Source organism: Garra rufa, chromosome 16, assembly GCF_049309525.1.
Source record: "Garra rufa chromosome 16, GarRuf1.0, whole genome shotgun sequence".
NCBI lineage: Eukaryota > Metazoa > Chordata > Actinopteri > Cypriniformes > Cyprinidae > Garra > Garra rufa.
Window position 1 is genome coordinate 37,136,638 of NC_133376.1, and position 23,376 is coordinate 37,160,013.

The 23,376-nt window shown below is 34.0% G+C and overlaps 1 protein-coding gene across 1 annotated transcript in view; it reads right to left on the reverse strand.

Annotated features, from left to right (window-relative positions):
- Positions 1–986: 986 nt before the first annotated feature.
- klhl4 (kelch-like family member 4) overlaps positions 987–23,376 on the reverse strand; it is a 49,914-nt gene continuing 27,524 nt past the window's right edge. Inside the window, exons 5-11 of the mRNA XM_073820402.1 lie at positions 18,590–18,802; positions 17,461–17,647; positions 16,836–17,060; positions 13,340–13,502; positions 6,894–7,106; positions 5,038–5,209; positions 987–2,371 (exon numbers count right to left, since the gene is read on the reverse strand). Of these exons, the coding sequence (XP_073676503.1) occupies positions 2,312–2,371; positions 5,038–5,209; positions 6,894–7,106; positions 13,340–13,502; positions 16,836–17,060; positions 17,461–17,647; positions 18,590–18,802 (1,233 nt within the window). The 3' untranslated portion in view covers positions 987–2,311. The remainder of the gene's footprint in view (positions 2,372–5,037; positions 5,210–6,893; positions 7,107–13,339; positions 13,503–16,835; positions 17,061–17,460; positions 17,648–18,589; positions 18,803–23,376) is intronic.

Consider the following 23,376-nt stretch of genomic DNA (forward strand, 5'->3'; position numbering starts at 1 on the left):
CTTATTGCATTTAAACGATTAAAATTACTTGTTTTTAAACCGCAATGCTCAAAAACAACATTGCGTGAGAGCATAACAGCGATAGAGACAATATTTGACAAATTTTTTACCAGTTAATAGTGTCTACCTGTATATCGCCCACCCCTAAATGGAACAAGTGAAGACTTTGAGTGAGTCACTGAATCATTCATTTAAACCAAGTTTTAAAAAAAATAATTCAAATTAATACTACTTTTTTTTTTAAACAGACTACAGCAATCAACATTTTGTCAGCACTACACTCTTAAAATAAAGGTGCTTCACGATGCCATAGAATAACCTTTTTTTGTTTAAATGGTTCCATAAAGAACATTTAACATCTGAAGAACCTTTCTGTTTCAGAAAAGGTTCTTTGTGGAGAAAGAAGGGTCTTCAGATCATAAAAAGGTAAGAAAGAAATGGTTCTTTAAAAAACCTCTGACTGAATATTTCTTTGTGGAACCAAAAATGGTTCTTCTGTGGCATCGCTGTGAAGAACCTTTTAAAGCACCTTTATTTTTAAGAGTATACTTGTAAATGATGTTCTTTTGTTGTAGTTGTCTATTGAGAATCACAGGAAAATCATGATTTTTTTTTTACACAAAAATAAATTGTGAATCCCAATTTATCCAAAATCATTCAGTTCTAATATGCACGTTTAATTTTCATACACTGCAAAAAATGCTTTTCTTACTTAGATTTTTTTGTTTCCAAAATATCTATTGTTCTTTGCAGAGAAAATAGTTGGTCAAAACAAGCAAAATAATCTGCCAATGGGGTAAGAAAAATAATCTAGTTGTCTGCTTGAAATAAGATTTTTTTTCTTACCCCATTGGCAGATTATTTTGCTTGTTTTAAGCAAAAACTCACTTAATTTTGACTTGTTTTTACTAAAAACAAGAGAATAATTTTTACTTGTCTAGAAAATCCTTCCTGATTCAAGATGTTTTAGATATTTTGGCTGGAAACAAGACATTTTTTGCAGTGTAGCTAAAAACTAAAACCTATTGCTATGAAAAAAGGATAAGCCTTTTGATATATGTGACCCTGGACCAAAAAAACTATCACAAGGGTATTTTTTTTAAGTTGAAAGCTGAATAAAATAAGTTTTCCATTTATGTATGAATGTATGGCAAGACGATATTTGAAAATCAGAGGGTGAAAAAAAATCTAAATATTGAGAAAATTGCCTTTAGAGTTGTCCAAATGAGGTAGCAATGCACATTACTAAATCAAAAATTAAGTTTTGATGTATTTACGGTAGGAAATTTACTAAATATCTTTATGGAACATTATCTCTACGTAATGTCCTAATGATTTTTGGCATTAAAGAAAAATCAGTAATTTTGGCCTATACAATGTATTGTGTTTTGTGGTCCAGGGTCACATATAATATACCACCCCAACTTCTGGCTCATATAATGTGTCAACAAAACTGTTTTTGACTGATTTCACAGGGCCTTCAAAATATTTAATAATGGCATTCAAACATATTGAAGTAGCATGCCAGAACATAATGATAAATTACACGTGATCAGCGACTATGTACAATACAAATTACAAAAACCTTTACATAAAGGTGAAATATCAATATGATATAATAGCACATTTTCTACTGTAAACCTTATTACCATTTTAAGAACGACTTACCGATACGTGCTAATTACTTTGGTGTTTTTGTGTTTGTTTGTTTGTTTGTTTTGCTTTTTTCTACTTCAGCGAAAGTAATTTCGTGCTGAACCTAGTATCAGGAAAAAAAAAAGTATTCAGATGAGAATCGCATGAGTGTGTGTTCACAAACATTTGCGTAAACCAGCGTGTTTTGTTGCAAGCGTACAACTGGAAGTATTCACAGTGGTCTTTTAAAATCGTTTGTCTAAGATCAAAATACATTTTCACAAAATTGCACAAGTAAACAAGTATACTGCTGTCTTTAAAATTACATTTGATATTTCATAGAGTTAAAAGATATAATGTGATGAGGTTAACAAGATGTAAGTATTAAAATGAAAAAACGCAAATTTTGTCTGGATACATTTTCAAAAGTATTCTTTTAATATAAAACGTCTCTCATAATCAAGTAATATCTTATATGCATTATTTTTTTTCTATCCCTTTTCTTCCAGTCTGTAATATTTCTGAGCAAAAACATTCTAAGAATGAACGGCTAAATCTGTTGAGATGAATCCAGTGTTGACGATAGCTTTGATGAACTGTACTACGTGAAAAGAGCATTCCAAGTGTTGACATCGCAGGCCTCTTCTTGAGGTCACAGTTCAGGGACTCAGAGCCTTCAAGGCAGCTTCACGACCACCACACATGCCCCCGCTCTCCCGATGTTTAGAGGGACCTCCTAGAATAACAGGAGACAGAGGTTAATGACCAGTGTCCTACCACTGCAAATTCCCTCCTCCGCAGTGCTCTCGGTGTACTAACAGCCCATTGCAGGTAATCTTATGAAAGAGAGAGCAAGATGGAGACATGGGAAGCTTAGACAGGAGGCAAACTAGACTTGAACATAGTGTTTGTTAGCAGACTGGCTAAGGAAAGAGCGGTTAACCTCATGGTGTTCAATGCCATTGTGACACAGTGGAAAACGGATGAATGGCAGGAAATGCTTGCACTTCCTGTTCACAGACGTACATCATCCAAGCATTCAAGGAACATTCATAAAGTCCACTGTTTTGACAGTAAATGTTCTAGAACAATTCTAGGTGTTTTTCTTTTGTTCTTTGCAGAGAAAATAGTTGGTCAAAACTGGATAGCTGTAAAGTTATTGTAATATTTTAGATTCAATACAAGCTCTTGTGGCATAATGTTGACTAACATTAATAGTAATTTTGAATAGTCTCTTTCTTAAAAAAAATAAAAGCTAAATATCTGGATTACAGTGAGGTGAGCGAACTTACAGTACTATATGTGACCCTGGACCACAAAACCAGTCATAAGGTTAAATTTGACAAAACTGAGATGTATACATCATATGAAAGCTCAATAAATAAGCTTTCTTTTGATGTATGGTTTGTTAGGATAGGACAATATTTGGCCGAGATACGTCTATTTGAAAATCTGGAATCTGACGGTGCAAAAAAATCTAAATACTGAGAAAATCACCTTTAAAGTTGTCCAAATTAAGTTCTTAACAATGCATTTTACTAATCAAAAATTACATTTTGATAGGTTTACTGTAGGAATTTTACAAAAAATCTTCATGGAACATGATTTTTGGCATAAAAGAAAAATCAAAAACTTTGAACCATGCAATGTATTTTTGGCTATTGCTACAAATATACCCCAGCGACTCAAGACTGGTTTTGCGGTCCAAGGTCACATATGTGAATGGGACTAAATCAGTAAAAGCTAAAATACTCACTTTTGAGTTTTATTGTGTTTTTATAAAACTATAAATGTCAGAATTGTAAATCTTCCAAAAAACTGGCCCCATTTAGATGCATCATAAGTGCCTCACAGTAACACATAAATGTGATCCTGGACAACAAAACCAGTCATGAAGGTATTGAGATTTGTAATTTAAAACATTTTTTAAATCATCATATTTGGCTGAGATACAACTATTGATGAAGTTCTTAATGCATATTACTAATCAAATATTACGTTTTGATATATTTATGGTAGGAAATTGACCAAATATCTTCATAGAACATGATCTTTACTTAATGAATTGATAAATTTGATGAAATGTTTTGAGTAAAGTAACATTACTTTTTAATTTACAAGAAAATATCTGAGTTACTTTTTCAAAAAGTAACGCCAGGTACCTTTTGTTTTCTTTATGTATTTATTCCCATTTTATTAACCAATGTCTTTGATGCTGACCTTTGTTGATCCAATTCAACCATACTAATAAGCAAAACTTACTTTAAATTGACATTTGTGCTTCATTTTTCTCATTGCTGAAGAGTGTTGAACTTCCTTCTCCAACAGTTCTACTGTACAGACGTGAATTTACATTTGCTAAAAATCTAACTTTTTATATTAAAAACAAACAAGCAAGCCCTGTCCAGATTTAAAAAGTAAATATATGGTTATATGTATTATAATTGGTTGAGTGAATGATTCAATTACTTATTCATAAAGTCATGAGTCACTTGCTTCATTTAATGAATCAGTCCCTGATAATGAATCACATGATTCAATGACCGATTCATTAAGATAAGTGAGTAATTGAGTCACCACCTACTGGTGGTTTTAGTTTCACAATTAAAAAGATAATTAATTTATCTTTCCTTAATTGTTTTTATATCCAAAATGTTACATTTGAAACATTAATATCATAACATTACTTTTTGCAAATTTAATTTCAGTTTAAATAAATTCAGGGCACATTTGAGCCGCTTAAAATTATTTTTAAAAAAAGTTAATGCTTTACAATATTTAAAATAAGAGCAGACCCAATTTCTTTTTTTTTTTGGTCCCACTTAACATTAGGTGGCCTTAACTACTATGTATGTACATATAAATTAATCATTTGGTACAATGTTGATTTTGACACAATATAGAATTTGACATTTTACAGAGACATTTGTGTATAAGTAATATAAGAGGCAGTTAATGGTCTCTCACTGGCTTCTATATACAATCTCTTCATAAAAAAAAACAAGCCCTGCATATTAATATAAAAGTATTTTTAAAAACTTTAAAATATTTAAAATATATTATTCAGAGACTTCATATTTAATTAAATTTATTTAACTTTCATTATACTTTCAATAAAACATTTGCAATTGGTTTTTAAAAGCTGATTTTGTTACATTTACACACTTTTGACCAGCAGGGGTCACTGAAGGGTGTTTTGAGTCCTTCGAAAAGGTTTGTTTCTCCCATCACTAGTTTCTATGCACAATTTCTACCTGATTAAATATTCTAATCACAAACAAATGAGAATCAATTTGGCCTTTGAACATTATTGTGGACAATAGGGGCATTGGGAGTCTACAATGTTGAGCCGCTCCTTTAAAGGCAGGCAGCCTGATTTAAAGATGAACTCAATGCACCCACCTCCGTCCATTCGTTGTTCTGGGCATCATAGGACTCGACACTGTTTAAGTAGGTCTGACCGTCATATCCTCCGACCGCATATAACCTGTCTCCCAGCAGACACACCCCCACAGCATCCCGAGGGACGCTCAGAGAGGACACTGTGGTCCACGTGTCTGTTTTGGGGTCATACCTGCAAACGCAATACAGAATGTATGAGACAGTGCTAGTACTTCAATACAAGCCACTGAATAAAATGAGAGATAATTGCATGGAGGTTAAACAGCAGCCAGTCTGTAATCAAGACGATGGAAGCCTTTGAAAGCACAAGGACTATGATTATCATCCCTGACAATGAAATCTATTGTGCTTTCAGCATGGAAAGTAATAACAGAGTAATTAGTTGAAGTTTCTGACGGCCGTTGTATATTAATTAGGATGTCTTATTGTTCTTTAAGTACTTATTTCAGTTATTATTCATTTAGCCTTTCCCCCCACAAGTACTTACAGACTATATATATATATATATATATATATTATATATAGCCTATATATATATATATATATATATATATGTGACCCTGGACCACAAAACCAGTCTTAAGTCGCTGGGGTATATTTGTAGCAATAGCCAAAAATACATTGCATGGGTCAAAAAAAAAACTTTTTCTTTTATGCCAAAAATCATTAAGAAATTAAGTAAAGTTTATGTTCCATGAAGATTTTTTGTAAAATTCCTACTGTAAACATATCAAAATTTAATTTTTGATTTGTAATATGCATTGTTAAGAACCTAATTTGGACAACTTTAAAGGTGATTTTCTCAGTCTTTTTGATTTTTTTGCATCCTCAGATTTCTGATTTCAAATAGATGTATCTCAGTCAAATATTGTCCTATATCCTAACAAACCATACATCAATAGAAAGCTTATTTATTGAGCTTTCATATGATGTATAAATCTCAGTTTTGTCAAATTTAACCTTATGACTGGTTTTGTGGTCCAGGGTCACATATATAGATAGATAGATAGATACACAGCATATTAGAATGATTTCTGAAGGATCATGTGACAATGAAGACTGGAGCAATGATGTTTTGCATCACAGGAATACATTACTTTAAAAATATATATATTTAAGTTGAAAATGTATTTTAAATACAAAATTAATTCACAAAAATTACTTTATTTTTGATCAATTATACGCAGCCTTGGTAAGTTTTCAATTTTAATTATTACAAACTTTAGGCTGTCTGTCAGATCATCTCCAGCAGGGGGCGTCTAACGCCAGATTTCTGTGGTTTCCCACAACATTCCTCAATGACAAGGTAACAATGGTTTCACAAATGAGTAAAGTGTGTCCAGATTTGCAAATAAACTTGCAAATTGTAGTACTTGGCACCCATAACTATGTGCCAGGTCTCAGCAGGCTGCTTTGTGTGTGTGTGTGTGTGTGTGTGTGTGGGCATGTTTTTGTGACATATCAGGACACAAATGTGTGTAATAACATGGGTATGACATAGGTATTACAAGGAGAGGGTGACTTATGAGGACATTGCCCATGTCCCCACTTTTCAAAAGGCTTATAAATCATACAGAAAATGTTTTTTTGAGAATGTAAAGATATGCACAGTCTCCTGTGAGGGCTAGGTTTAGGTGTAGGGAAGGTGTAGGGTGATAGAAAGTACGGTTTGTACAGTATAAAAACCATTACGTCTATGGAATGTCCCCACAATTCACAAAAACAAACGTGTGTGTGTGTGTGTGTGTGTGTGTGTGTGTGTGTGTGTGTGTGTGTGTGTGTGTGTGTGTGTGTGTGTGTTGTCGTTATGATCAGGCGTTGGATTCCTTGCCAGATGCTGTGCTGTGGCAGCTTACCTCTCCACACAATCAGAGAGACGTGAACAATGGCTTGAAGCTGGTGCATCGTGTCCTCCAACTGCATACAAGAAACTGTTATATGTGGCCACGCCTACTCCTCCCCTCCTCTTCGACATGGGCGCGCACATGCTCCATTTATTGGTGTGGGGATCAAAACATTCCATCGATCGCAGACAGGAGCTTCCATCACGGCCGCCTACAGCGAACAACCTGTAAATGCAGAAAAGTTTTACGTGACTTCGACAAGAAATATGCTTTTACTTCTGTTCTGGGATGTTTCTTAGATTTGATTGTATACACTGCCAGTCAAAAGTTTTGAACAGTAAGATTTTTAATGTTTTTTTTTTAAGTCTCTTCTGCTCACCAAGCCTGCATTTATTTGATCCAAAGTACAGCAAAAGTAATATTGTGAAATTTGTACTATTTAAAATAACTGCTTTCTATTTGAATATATCTTAAAATGTAATTTATTCCTGTGATCAAAGCTAAATGTTCAGCATCATTACTCCAGTCTTCAGTGTCACATGATCTTTCAGAAATCATTCTAATATGCTGATTTGCTCCTTAAGAATTTTTTTTTATTATTATCATCATCATCAATATTTGAAACAGTTGAGTTTTTTTTTTTTTTCAGGATTCTTTGATAAATAGAAAGATCCAAAGTTCAGCATTTATCTAAAATAAAAAGCTTTTGTAACATTATACACTATTAAGGACGCCTGTTTCCGACAAAATAAAGGTAGTTGCGACTTTTTTTCCTCACAATTGCCTCATAAATTCACAACTGCGAGAAATAAGGTCAAAATTTTGAGATATAAACTCACAATTTTGACACTTTTTCTTGCAATTGCAACTTTGTATCTTGCAATTCTGACTTTTTTTTCCTCAGAATTGTGAGATATATACTAGCAATTACAAGTTATAAAGTCCAGTTCTGTGGAGAAAAAAGCCTCATTGGTTTATATATCACAATTCTGACTTCCTTTCTAAGAATTGCGAGTTTAAATCTCAGAATTCTGACTTTATTTCTCAGAATTGCAAGTTTATAACTCGCAATACTGATTTTATAACTAACAATTCTGAGTTTATATCTTATAATTCTGAGAAAAAAATCAGAATTGTGAGAAGTTGCAAAAACCTTTTTATTTTTTAATTCAGTGGCGGGAACGGGCTATACCATTCAAAAGCTTCAGTCAGCATTTTTTGTGGGGGGTAATTATAAAGATTAACACTTTTATTTAGCAAGGATCCTTCAAATTGATCAAAAGTGATGATAAAGACATTTGTGATGTTACAAAAGATTTATATTCCAGATAAATGCTGTTCTTTTGAACTTCCTATTTAAAGAAACCTGAAAAAATTCTACTCAGCTGTTTTCAATGTAATAAATGTTCTTTGAGCAGCAAATCAGAACATTAGGATGATTTCTGAAGGATCATGTGACTGGAATAATGATGCTAAAAATTGCTGAAATCACAGGACAAAATTACATTTTGAAACATTCAAATACAGAACAGTTATTTTAAACTGCAAAAATATTTTATAAATGTTCCTGTTTTTGTTGTAATTTGGATAAAATAAATGCAGGCTTGGGAGCAGGCTTGATGTAAAAACATTAAAAAAATGTACTGTTCAAAAACTTTTGACTGGTAGTGTGCAATGAGGTATTTTTAATCATGAATGTGGGCCTGTACCTTTGTTGGACCAAAAAATACTGTTCCTTTTTCAAATCCTGGTTGTAGCTAAAGAAAGGTTATAATACTTTTGTTTTGTTTTTTTGAGTTAATTGGTATAATGTTGTGCAAACGTATATTAAAACAATAGTTCTGGAGATAAACAAAGATGTTTTTTTTTTTTGTTTTTTTTTTTTTGTTAAAGCAGACAGGACCTGTACTTGTATACCCATTATTTAGACAGAAAAAAAATCTGGCAGGGGCCATTGCCAGGATGACTGCTGAGAGAACTAGTTTTGGCCAAACCTGAATGACTTTAAATTCAATTATAGAGCACTAATCTCCTCATGCATCACCACAGGCATTAGTGTCACAAATGAACTTTTTTGTTTAGAGGCATTATTTGGCCTCTGAAATAGCTATTTATAAAGTGGCATGAAATCAAAATGTACTCAATTTATTTTATTTTTAATGTATATTACTGGTCTTATTGTGAATACTTTATCTGTGCATTTTACTTATTTATTGACGTAAGGATCTTTAAGCAAAATGTTAGAACTTGCTCTTGTGATATGCTTTTTTGACGTTTATGACGTACAGTTAAGGTCAAAAGTTTATATTCCCTTTAAGACTGTGCAAAATGGTAATTATTTTACTAAAATAAGAGGGATCATGCAAAAGGTTCAAACACTCACTGATGCTCCAGAAGGAAAACCTATGCATTAAAAGCCAGGGGTGAAAACTTTTGAACAGAATGGATATGTTTTAGATGATTTACCCTGATCTTCAAATTTTAAACCTTTTCATCCCCTGGCTCTTAATGCATGGGTTTTCCTTCTGGAGCATCAGTGAGCATTTGAACCTTCTGTAATAGTTGCATATGAGTCCCTCAGTTGTCCTTAATGTGACAAGATTAATCTCAAAATCATACAGTCATTGTTGGAAAGGGTTCAAATACACAAAAATGCTGGAAAACCAAAGAATTTGTGGGACCTGAAGGATTTTTCTGAAGAACAGCGGACAGTTCAGGACAAACAAGGGACTCATGAACAACTACTCTATCATTAAACTAAAAAAAAAAAAACACAGCTGTGGATCATTCAGGTAACAACAGTATTAAGAATCAAGGGGATGTAAACTTTTGAGCTTTCTCTTGTGAACTACATGTAAACACTAAACTAAATAAACAATATGCATTTTGTATGATCCCTCTTTAGTAAAATAGCATTTTGCAGATCTGAAAGGGGGTGTAAACATTTGACCTCAACTGTATAAAATGTCTTAAAAATAAAAATGTCTTTCGAAAGGTTAAAAGGAATAACTATTATCTGACTGATTGGTTGCACTTTATAATAAGATTCATTAGTTAACATGAACTAAGAATAACCAATACTTCTACAGCATTTAATAATCTTAGTTAAATGTTACTTTCAGTATTTATTAACACATTATTAAAATCAGAAGTTGTTTATTAACATTAGTTAAGGATTTTCAGACACCGTGAAAAAGAGATCGCAGAGCAAAGATGAAACTGACAAATCGCTGGCAGACAAGACAGAATAGGTTACTTCTGGTATGAAACAAGGTCTCAGCTTTAATATGTCGTCATTTTTCAAGAAATTCAAACAATAAATACTATTTTGTGGCTTTTTAATGTGTCGTGATTATTGCCTTATTGCTTGTATCAATCGACACAAAACTGAACATCTTATTTACTTAAAGCACGAAATAAACATGAATGAACATCAGAACGTGTTTTATTTCAAGCACTAAAAGACGTGAATACACATCATTTTTCAAGTTTATGTCCAAGTTAATCTACTCTCTTTTCTGATTGGTCAGATCGCCTGTCAATCAAGCTGTTTGCAAAGGGTCAGTAGAGAATCTAGGGTAGAAACTAGCATAATACAATGGAAGAGATTTTACAGTGTCACCAAGAATTTCAAGCATTTTTGTATTAGGTGGTCTTTGAGAGTCCTTGGCGAGGGGTCTCTGGGTCAGAAGTGGCAGAACCCCTGTCCTACAAGAAATTCAAAGAGATACCTACGGTATGTCCTTTTCAAAGGCCGATCAATTAATCACTTTGAGAAGTAGGACACCGGGCTCTAGAGGTAGCTTGAAGGGTTTGTTTTTGACCTGGTTACAGAAATGCCCCATGAGTCATCAGTCAATGTTCGGCTAGATTCAAACCCAGCCTGTGTTTTCTTGGACAGAGCTAACAGCAGCTCGCCTGCCACTCAAGTGACTTTAATGTAAAAGACACCAGAGGGTCTTTGGTCTCAGAGCCTATTAACTCCCATCTGGCTGTACCAGGGTTACGCTGTATATTGGATCCAGTACCTAATTCAGACCTCATCATGAGGAGAATCCATGGAGGAAAGCGATCGGCACACTGCACATACTGCTATTGATAGGAAAGCCTTTTTCTTTTTACATTTTTTCAATTTGATAGATTTTAGAAAATAAAAAAAATTTATATTTATCTTTATATATTTAAATATAACATCTTACAGTCCCACTGCAGTCATATATTTTATCCATTAAAACTCTTTTCGATTATCAAAATTACATTGAATGATTTTTCCTGTTAAATTCATGGAGAATTCCTTGTTTGTGTGGGTGCTCGGTGTCTATGAATCATCCAGAATTAAACAAGAAACTGATTGCAAAGAAGAAGAGGCAGGGCAAATCTATACTGAGTCGTTTGCAAGCAGATATATCACAATGGTAATGTATTTTATACGGCCCATTCTACAGAATTTGTTTAAAGTTGGAAATGCCTTGGGGGAAAAAAAAGTATTTTTTTTTTTTTTTCAAATAATTTGTATGCATGCAAATTTTATAACATCCAAGTAAACACATTTCTAGCAATTGTGCAGTTAATTCTTATATTGTATTTTCAGAAAGTTTTGAAACATTTGTGCTCTCCCCAAATGTCACTACCGAAACACAGTAATACACTGTATTTCATTAGAAGGGTTATACTGACCTATTAACATTTTGCTTACATCAATAACAATTACATTTTTAAAAACATTTCAAGTGTAATTTATGAGATTTGATTTATTAATCAAATCTTTCTTTGAGAAAGGCAAAAGGTTTATCATACTGATTTCAAAGTTAAGGATTTATTAGTTTGAATATACACTGAATCAAAAACTACATAACATCTTAGTTGAGAATTCAGTATACATATTTTTGAGGAAACATCCCCATGTAATGTTTTATTAGCGACCACATCACACACTACTAAAATACAAAAGAAGTGCATAACTGTACTAAAATTGTTTATTTCCCCAAATATGAGAATTATGTGTTTCCTTTTGTCACTACCGAAACAATGATGACAATGTTCAGTAATGACAATATTACAGAATAACACAAAAAAATAAGTTGAAATTTAGGGGTTAGAGTTCAGCCACCTCCCAATAGAAAGTATAAAATAATTGATGAAACCTTACTGATAGTTTAACTAATATTGTGGGTCTCAATAGATAATAGAAGGACCTTAAATATCTAAGATGTAAAAACTTAAACGAGAGGTTCACTTCCAGAACAAACATTTACAGATAATGTACTCACCCCCTTGTCATCCAAGATGTTCATCTCTTTCTTTCTTCAGTCGTAAAGAAATTATGTTTTTTCAGGATGTCTCTCCATATAGTGGACTTCTATGGTGCCATATATAAACTGCATTTTGGAAGTTCAAAGTCGGGGGGAGTTTGAACTTCCAAAATGCAGTTGTAAATGCAGTTGTTGATTTTTTTTTTTTTATTATTATTATTACAAATTATATACTGTTTAACCTCAAACATTCTTGTCTTTCTCTGCCTGATTTTTTTTTCCAGTTCAAGGCAGTTAGGGTATGTTGAAAAACTACAAACTTCAAAATTGTCCTACATAGCGGTTTTGAAAGAGAAAATAAGATAGGAGTTTTTCGACATACCCTAATTGCCTTGAACCAAAAAAAAAAGTTCAGGCTGGGATCATTTACAACCACATTTGGGATTTTTTAAAGACTCACTGGCACCATAGAAGTCCACTATATGGAGAAAATCCTATAATGTTTTCCTCAAAAATCTTTTTTTTACGACTGAAGAAAGAAAGACATGAACATCTTGGATGACAAGGGGGTGAGTACATTATCTGTAAATTTTTGTTCTGGAAGTGAACTTCTACCTTAAATGCTTTTTAAATGTGTTTTTTGGTTGTGGGACAGCAGTTTGGACCAATTCTGCAGAATGGCCCATATATCACACTCTATAACGTCGGATATATAACTGAAAACATGAAATGAAAGTTGATGGGTTTGGGAAGATGTTTGTGACGGTAGTAAACAGACCGTTTCAAACTGCATTATTGAGACGGTCTTTGGTACACTGCAGCTTTAAAGAGAAAATGCTAAGCACATGGTGTTGACTAAATTTACACATGGTTTATCTTTAATCATATTAAAAACACCAGACAGACGTGAAAACTTGATTTTCACCACAAGTTTAATTCTAGATTTTTCAGTTAATCTGTAAGGAAGAGCACTTTTTTCTCCACTCAATTATAAATGAGTGGAGGCAGGACTAATTTGCGTATTCATAGATCTGCTTATACTAAATGAGGTAAGGGTGTAGAGTGATTTTTCAGCAATTAACTCTGACAAATTGCTTTGTTCTTCTTTTGTATGTTGCTTCGAATAAAAGCTAAATGCATACATGTAAGTGTTTTAAAATTCTACAGTAGCTCAAAAAAGAAAATAAGACTAAATGAATTCCTTACTTTCCATTGAGAGCAGTGACGCCAACGGTGCTGCGCGGTGTGGACATACTGGCCACATAATTCCACTGCCTCGCCTGGGGGTCCCACCTTTCTACTGTGTTCAAATAGCTCCATCCGTCATGGCCTCCCACTGCATACATGGGCCCCTCTAGCACAGCAATTCCTTTTCGAACAAATAAATAAATAAATAAAACAAAAAGTAAGTCTGGGCTCAGCCTTTGGCAGCGCACACCATACATCAGACAAATGCACAGTTCAATACCAAGTGTCTTTGCCTTTGCGATGTATTGAAATTGGCAAATGTCAAAATTTTAAATGGTAATACGATGGAATTAATTTCAATGAACATCAAGAGCTTTTCCTTTTTAAGACATTCTCCTGGTGCGACCCTGAGGACAAGAGCCCTATGACGCTGTGGTAAGCATTAAGTATTCATGGTGCATCTCGCTGCTCCCTTTACAGCAAGGGTCTCTTGTGTTTCTGTTATAAATCTCTGGCTGTCGCTTTTGGGGTCCTGACATATAAATCGTCCCTTGACCGACATTTTGGTTATGATATTGCAGTGCACTTTATAGGCCTCAATGAGCATCCTTTGAGTGTCAGTTTTATGGGATTATTGTACAGTGCATTTTCGCCTCTGAGTTGAAATTACCTGCAATATTTTTTATATACATTTTTATGTGCAGCCCAGATTGCCTTTGTTAATTTATACAGAGTTGTTTTGATGTTTGACCATCCGGTTATTTCTTGAGGCACCGGTGTTACAGATACAGTATGTTTTTTTTGTTTGTTTGTTTTTTATGCCCACACTGGTTTGCCTTTGGCATGTATATCAAAGTAGATGCACAGCAATACGTTTTCCCTTTGTTTTATAATGAACTAAATAAAATTTTTTAGTGTATTTGGTGCTTACACTCCTTGTCATGAAAGCAAACACCACTACTACAAAACGATTACTATTCATTTTATTTTATCCACCTCTTACTTCCTGCAAGAGTAGCCACAGCCATTTGTAAGTTTTATGGGTCTGGCTTGGATTGGTGTCTTTGCATATTGTATTATTTTAATTATGAAAACACTGGTTTATAGTGCAAACAGTTTTACCGTTTACTGCAAGTTGTTATTCTTTACATTATTTCCCTATAGCGGATAATGAAATGGAAGTCTCACCCACAAGCTTACTTCCACGTTGAAGAAAAAGGTGGATAGAATGCATCTGTACTAAATATGCTAAACATAAGCTTGTGAAACCTGCTGGTCAACATGTTGCAAATGCAATGAGAACACAGCTTTTCAGTGGTGGGCAGTATCTACTTTGTTACTGCAAGTACAGATACAATTTTCAAGTATCTGTACTTTAACGTGCACTCCGATTTCAAGGATCTCCCATACTTGGCTCATTTTGAGTCAGACTTGTAAATTCAGGGAATTTTTTTACTGGAGACTCACTCTGTCTGAATTATTTGAATCAGTGACTCAAATTGTTGACTTGAAAACAGCGGGGACCATTTTCACCCCTTTTCCGACACGCCGCATATAAAAAAAAAAATGGCCCGCATTTTCATCAGTCTGTTGGTTTTTAATTATCATATTAAGAAAAGGTGCATGCATTCTTTTGCCTTCTTAAGAACTTTTTTTTTTGCGGCAAAGGATGTGTGGACCTCATCGACAAAAATGACCGAGCGCACATGGAAAAACATGATATTCTCCATTAATTTTAACCAATTAAAAACAAATTGATGCAGATTTAAGACATGAGTTTCTTCTTATTTTAATAGTTCTTTTGAGGCGTCACAAATGTCTAGAGAGCATTATTGTAATGCGAGAAAGCATTAAAATGCGCAAGCACAAATCTCTTCTCTCGCAGGTGGATTCTCTTCACTCTCACATAAAACAAACACGCTTTCTCTCACTTGTGCACGCTCAATAAGCACATATTACAACTGATGTAAATCAGTATTTATATAGCATAACAGTGGAAAAACCTGAATCGTGCAGTGCGATTTATTTTCTGATTTAACATGGTTCATTGAAAAGAATCAGTTAGTTCACAAATCTGACATCACTGTTACGTCTCATAGTGACAATTTCTTCAGTTCAAAATAACGTCATGTTTTTATGAAATATAGTGGAGTACAAAGTACAATATTAGGCTATAATGTGGAATGTGGAGAAGTAAAATTTTCCCAAAATAAAACTACTCCAGGCGACTTATGGGGTGAAAAGTAAGTTACTAATGCAGATTTTTAGTCCTTATTATTGTAAATGAAATCATATTTAGGTCATGATTGAACGAAAAGCAATATTATTGTCAACATTATTAGCTTTAAAGTAAGGCCCAAAATAGCATAATCTTCCTAAAGTACCAAACTTTATACGCAAATTAAGTTTCACACTGTGATTGACTGCTTTTGATAAAGTAAGACAGTTGACACAACACGTTCTTAAATTTCCTGAGGCTGTAATCTGCAGGGGCGTCTTTTCTGTTCAGTCGCGTTTGGCTGCTTTTCAGCATCTTGCGCTATTGAACCGTTTCTAAGTGTGTCAAGAGTCAAAATATTTCAAAACGCCTGCGGAGACGTCTGTGATCTGTTCCATTACGCTCTGTCTAGCTATTATTGAACCAAAACACATCATGTGTGAATATCAATGTAACCGATATTGTATGGTGCGTGACTATTAATTGAGTCATGCAGACATGGCTTGGTAACCTAGAAAGTAAAGCCAATTAGTCAAGTAAATTAATAAATATTCATTCATGAACTATGCCCTCATAATAGTAGGATTCCTCCTTCTTCACCAGCTTATTATGAACATATTCCTTTCAGCTAACAAGTTAGGTCTTCTGGGTGAACATGGCTTCGTTAATATTAATAAGCAAAGCCTTATAAAATACAGCATACACACTGCCATTATAAATGTGAGGTAAACTCTTAAAAATAAAAGTGCTTCACGATGCCATAGAAGAAACTTTATCTAAATGGTTCCATAAAGAACCTTTAGCATCTGAAGAACCTTTGGTTCTTTGTGGCGAAAGAAGGTTCTTCAGATTATAAAAAGGCAAGAAAGAGATGGTTCTTTAAAGAACCTTTGACCGAATGGTTCTTTGTGGAACCAAAAATGGTTCTTCTATGGCATCGCTGTGAAGAACCTTTAAAGCACCTTTATTTTTAAGAGTGTAGTGCCTTTTTTATATTAGAGATTAGTTCAAATACGTTGGACGTCATTAATGTTTGATCAAGATCATTTTTAATTTATTCATATTTAAATGTTTATAAATTACTGATCTGTTAAATTATGTCATTTTTGTTAATGACTAATAAGACTTTTAAAGTGTTCATACATTGAGGACTGTTGTTTAATGCTTGTGGGTCAGGTAATTTAATAACCTTATAGCATGTTTATAAGGAGCAAAATTAATTACTAAACATTACTGCATAACAATTATTCATATATGCTGTGTAATAAGATTACACAAACTGACTGCCGCATTTACCTAATCCATGTCTGTGGGTTGACATTGGTGGCATGGTGGACCACACTTTAGTGATTGGGTTGTAGCACTCCACCATGTTTGAGGTCTTGAGTCCATCCCTTCCTCCAACCACGTAGAGTTTGTTATCGATCACTGCCACCCCAAACTGAAGTCTTCGCCCATTCATGATACCAACTTGTATCCATCTGTTTGTGCGAAGGTCGTATTTCTCTATTGTTGTAGACCCTAGAAGTAGACAGAGACGCATTTAGTTTTATAGTTGTATGCTGCTACACTCTTAAAAATAAAGGTGTTTCACAATGCCATAAAATAATCTTTTCTGTCTAAATGGTTCCATAAAGAACCTTTAACATCTGAAGAACCTTTCTGTTTCAAGGTTCTTCAGATTATAAAAAAGTAAAAAAAAAAAAAAAAGGTTCTTTAAAGAACCTTTGACTGAATAGTTCTTTGTGGACCAAAAATGATTCTTCTTTGGCATCGCTTGAAAGAACCCTTTAAAGCACCTTTATTTTTAAGTGTATGCTAATGGCTATCAAATATGATGACCTAAATTTTATGGTACAAAATGTATATTTTTTTTATAGCAGCAAGAGGCTGTTAAAAAAAAAACTAAATAAATGTCCACCTTTAGAGGCGTCCATGCCTCCAACGGCATAAAGCGATCCAACAGTGGATTTCCGTGGTTTGGTTCTTGGGCTCTGTAGCATTGGACGGCGCTCTGGCAAAAGATGGTACTTCATGGCTTCCATCAGGAGCTTCTGGCATTCCAGGTCTTCTGAAAACATCTTATTGTTTTCCAGATCAGCAAGAAGCTAAATCCAAAAAATAGTGCATTAACATCAACAAAAGAATGTTGAAGACTAACATTTAAATATGAGATCAGCAAATTAAAGCATTTCTCCTCTTTCAGAATAAAAATTTCCTGATAATGTACTCACCCCCACGTCATCCAAGATATTCATGTCTTTATTTCTTCATGCGCAAAGAAATCAAGTTTTTTGAGGAAAACAACCGAGGATTTTTCTCCATATAGTGGACTTCAATGGTGCTCAACGGATTGAAAGTTAAAAATGCAGTTTCAATGCAGCTTTAATGGGCTCTAAATGACCCCAGCCGAGGAATAAGGGGCTTATCTAGCGAAACGATCTATCATTTTCTTTATAAAAAAAAAAAAAAATCACATTTATACACTTTTTAACCACAAATGCTCATCTTGTCTAGCTCTGCGATGCACATGCATACTCTGAACACTGTTTACTTTGAAAACACTGGGTCGGTACTTCTGCAGGGAGAAGAAAATGTGATGTGAATTTTTCGACATACCCAACTGTATTGATCCGGAGTGCACAGAGCACGCATGCATATCACAGAGCTAGACAAGATGACCATTTGACATTAAAAAGTATATAAATTCTAATTTTTTTTTAAATAACTGATCATTTCGCTAGATAATACCCTTATTCCCCAGCTGGGATCATTTAGAGCTGTTTGAAGCTGCACTGAAACTGTATTTTTAACCTTTAATCTGTTAAGCACCATTGAAGTCAACTATATGGAGAAAAATCCTATAATGTATTCCTCAAAAAACATAATTTATTTGCGACTGAAGACAGACAGACATGAACATCTTGGATGACATTGGGGTGAGTAAATTGTCAGGACATTTTTATTTTGGAAGTGGAGTAATCCTTTAAATTGTAATAAAAGAAACATTTTTTCTTTCCAAGAGTCTCATATGAATGTTATTGGCCAACCTGTGGTGGTAAAAGCGGAAGTCGAATATATGCCAACAGCACTCCTAGATCCTGCTGCCGGTGCTGCACATCATAGCGAACCCACATCATCAGTGCTTGGAAAATGGTTTCTTCATCTGGAACGTTGATGTCATCACTGGACAAAAGCTTGACTATTTCCGTTGTGGGCAGCAAGAGGAACTCCTGATTCTGAATAACCTCTAGAAAGTGTTCCTGAAATATTAATAAGCAATTAGTTATATGTGACTCTGGACCACAAAACCAGTCTTAAGTAGCACGGGTATATTTGCAGCAATAGCCAACAATACATTTGTATGGGTCAAAATGATCAACTTTTCTTTTATGCCAAAAATCATTAGGATATTAAGTAAACATCATGTTCCATGAAGATATTTTGTAAATTCCCTACCGTAAATATATCAAAATCTAATTTTTGAGAACTTTATTTGGACAACTTTAAAGACGTTTTCTCAATATTTAGAGAAATATTTCAGAATTTTAGATTTTCAAATAGTTGCATCTCAGCCAAATATTGTCCCATACTAACAAACCTCTTATTTTTTTCTGATAATGTATAAATCTAAATTTTCAAAAAAAATTACCTTTATGATTTGTTTAGTGTTCCAGGGTCACATATTATAAATCTGTGTAATGCAACATTAATGGCAAATCCTAAAATGCCAAATTATTGCATAAATATTGGTCATATTTTATTATTTGTAATATATACAGTCAATCCCAAAATTATTAATACCCAAAATTCTGACTTAGTTACTTTTTTTCAACCAGCAAGTTTGTTTTTTTGACCAGAAATGACACAGGCTTCTCCCAAAAGATAACAAGACGATGTACAAGAGGCATCATTGTGGAAAAAATATTACTCACCTTTTATTTACATTTGAACAAAAAGTGGCATGTCCAAAATGATTAATACCCTTTGCAAACTGTCACAGTCTATGGGAAAATCCAAAGTTCTATACCATTCCAAATAGTCCAAGCTGTTCTAAAGCATCCTAATTACCCTGATTCATTGGGAACAGCTGTTTTAATCAACTCAACAGGTGAAAAACAGAAGCTCTCTGCTGTTGGTTTGTGGACAGTCATGGCTAAGACAAAGGATGTGTCTGGCGATTGTAGTGCATGCCAAAGTTTAGCTTAAAGGTGTGCCTTATTGATCAATAATGTCTGTTGAGATGGTTTGGACCTGAAACAGTATTTGATACAGCACGATATAACAAGCACATGGCACTGACACAGAATATAACATCTCGTTTTGAATTAGCCATTACGGAGAATCTAATAACTGCAAAAAAAAATTGGCCTTTCACATAGGTCTTGTTCTCCATTCATCTGAGCGATATAATGATCTGCTCCGGCGCGTCCACAAGGACATCCGAGGTTGCTCTCTGATAAAACGTTTTGCGAGGTTCAACTTGTAGCATGCGAAGAGGATGCCGGAAATCTCGCTAACAAGCTTGTTCATTACTTATGGCACTTCTAGAGTTTCCTTTGTGCATCAGAAGTAATCCCCATTGATTCTGTTGCAAATAAGGGCAGTAAACATCCTATTGATCATTAATCAGACCTAAACAGCAGCGTCTCCGCTAAAGCCGTGCACAGGCTCTCGAAGCTTAGCTTCAGACACACATAATTAAATGAGTACCATGCATTGATTTTCAGCCCCTCCTCAATAGATTTAAACTCTACTTCTTCTGGTGACATTGATATAGATTCATTATTCGCAATTACCATCACAAGCACCCTGGCAATTAATTGAATACATTAATTCTGTTTCACTGCAAACTGCATTCATTTAGAAGCCTCTCGTGGGCATATATTTTAGCGGAACAGGTCCTGCAGCAATATTAGTGTGAGATGCACAACTCCGTAAGACCTAAATGGGTTAAATTGTAAGGGAGGATGTGAGAACTGAATGGGTTGCGCCAAAACTAATGTATTCATGAGAGGAAATCTGACCTAGAGCAGTGTTTGTGTTGTCAGTCATTTATCTAAGCTCCGTCTCATCTGCCTCTTACATTCAAAAGAAAACACCTAGACTTCCAGCACGCTACAGGCCATAGACATCTTGAACTAAGACATTAACTCATGCAAGTCTGCAGCTTCTCACAATGAGGATGAGACAGAAAGGAGGAAAAACAAGCTTATCAAAATAGAAGTTTTTAATCTGAACACCACGGCGAGCCAACCAGGAAGCTCTGTTAGCGCTGTGTTCATTACCGCAGCGACCGAACAGGAAATTTTCCTGCTTGTGTCCTCTGATTAGATTAACCTCTCTGCTCTGGAAAGCCCTTTGTAAACAACCCGTGCAGATGTCCTTCAGGAGATAACGGCTATCTTCCTAAGTTGTTTCCGCACTTGGGCAGAGAAATGCCCATCAAGCAAATGTGTTCTGTGGATCCCTGGGCTCCTGAGAATACTTAATGCATTGCCATTATTTAACCGAAGCTGCTTTCGCTATATATTTCTCACACATCAAAGAGCTTGGCGCAACCCTTTAAACTGACCGCATGCTGAGATACAAAATGTCAAATCACGTAATTTTATGCTTGGAATTCTTTATGTAAGACAAGGCTTTAAAACCTGTGGTATCTTTTAATATGCAGGTTGATAATTATTAGTTTTAATGATAGTTCACTATAAAATGAAAGTTCTCATTCATCAATGTAACACTTGTAGAGTTGTAGAGAACATAAAGACATGTTATGAAGAATGCTCATGCTGCTATCTATGAAAGTAAATGAAAAACAGGAGTGGTCAAGCTTGAAAATAGATTAAAAAAAGGTTTCTTAAAGCAGTCCCATGTGTCTTATGCACAACATTCTAAGCACTTTGAAATCATATTCATTTTGGTCTGTGATTCACTCAAATCTTGCATTGAAAATTGCTTGACAGTTCTGATCATGATTTACTTTCTTTGTATGGAAAAAGCTACAAAAGGAAGCTTAAAAAAACCTTTTGTGTTCCACAGAAGAAAGAAAATCATATGGGTTTCGTAGTAGTTATAGTACATATTGTTCAGGATTTTACTGTGAAATCAAAGCATAATAGGACATTTTTTACCATAACAGACACAGAAATACTACTAGTCAAAAGTTTTTGAACAGTAAGATTTATAAAGTTTTTTAAGAAGTCTCTTCTGCTGACCAACCTGCATTTATTTGATCCAAAGTACAGCAAAAGCAGCAACATTGTGAAATATTTGTACTATTTAAAATAACTGCTTTTTATTTGAATATATTTTAAAACTTAATTTATTTCAGTGATTTCAAAACTGAATTTTTAGCATTACTCCAGTCACACAATCCTTCAGAAACCATTCAAATATTTTGATTTGCTGTTAAAAGAACATTAATATGTTGAAAACAGCCAAGTAGATTTTTTTCAGGTTTTTCTGATGACTAGAACAGCATTTATCTGAAATAGAAATCTTTTGTAACATCATAAATGTCATTATCATCAGTTTTGAACAATTTAAAGCATCCTTACTAAATATAAGTATTAATTTCTATCATTACATTTGTAAAAAAAAAATGATACTGACTCCAAGCTTTTGAATGGTATACTGTATAATGTTACAAAATGCTAAATCTTTGAATCTTTCTACTCAAAGAATTTTGAAAAAAATGTACTGTTTTAAATATTGATCACAATAATAATAAAAAAAATGTTTCTTGAACAGCAAAGTAGTGATCTGAAGAATCATGTGACACTGAAGACTGGAGTAATGATGCTAAAATAGTTAAAATATTGTGCATTATTACTGCTTTTGCTGTACTTTGGATGAAATAAATGCAGGCTTGGTGAGCAGCAGAGAATTATTCACAAAAAAAATAAAAATCTTACTATTCAAATACTTCTGAATATAAATTGTATTTAATTATATTTTCTTCCTGCCAAAGTAATAGTGGTACAAAACGCTGTGTTACATGGAGAGAATAAGCTAGATAAATAATAATTGTCATCTATAATAGAGTACCTATATAACTGTATGTGGAAATATTATGCATTACAAATGAAATATTTCATTGCAATATATCCTTCTAAAATTGGTGGGAGGATGCTTACCATTGAAAAATGATGCTTGTTTATTGTCAGCACTTGGTTTTGTATGCCAAGTGTTGATATCTCATACTATAAATATTCCCAGACTGGTTGTTATCTCTGTGAACCTTTAGTATTAGATATCAACACTAAAACCCAATGAGACTGACAATCATCAAGAATAACATGAAATGCCTCTGAATGTTATGAAATAAATCAAAAGAGACAGCTAAAACAACAACAGCAAACAGCAAATAGTATAACAATGCCACCACATAATTTATTCATGCCAGAGTGCATGCTGGGAACATCGCCAGCGTAGTACTGTAGACATTACACTAGTTAATCTGTAAATATACAAGAGATTACTGTAATGCAGAACCAGATAATCATTAGGATTCTACAACACAGTCATTCTCAACTTCAACTCCCGTGAAATTGCAGTATACAGGTCCATCTCAAAAAATTTGCATATTGTGATAAAGTTCATTATTTTCTGTAATGTTCTGATAAACATTAGACTTTCATATATTTTAGATTCATTACACACAACTGAAGTAGTTCAAGCCTTTTATTGTTTTAATATTGATGATTTTGGCATACAGCTCATGAAAACCCAAAATTCAAAAATCTCCAAAAATTAGCATATCATGAAAAGGTTCTCTAAACGAGCTATTAACCTAATCATCTGAATCAACTAATTAACTCTAAACACCTGCAAAAGA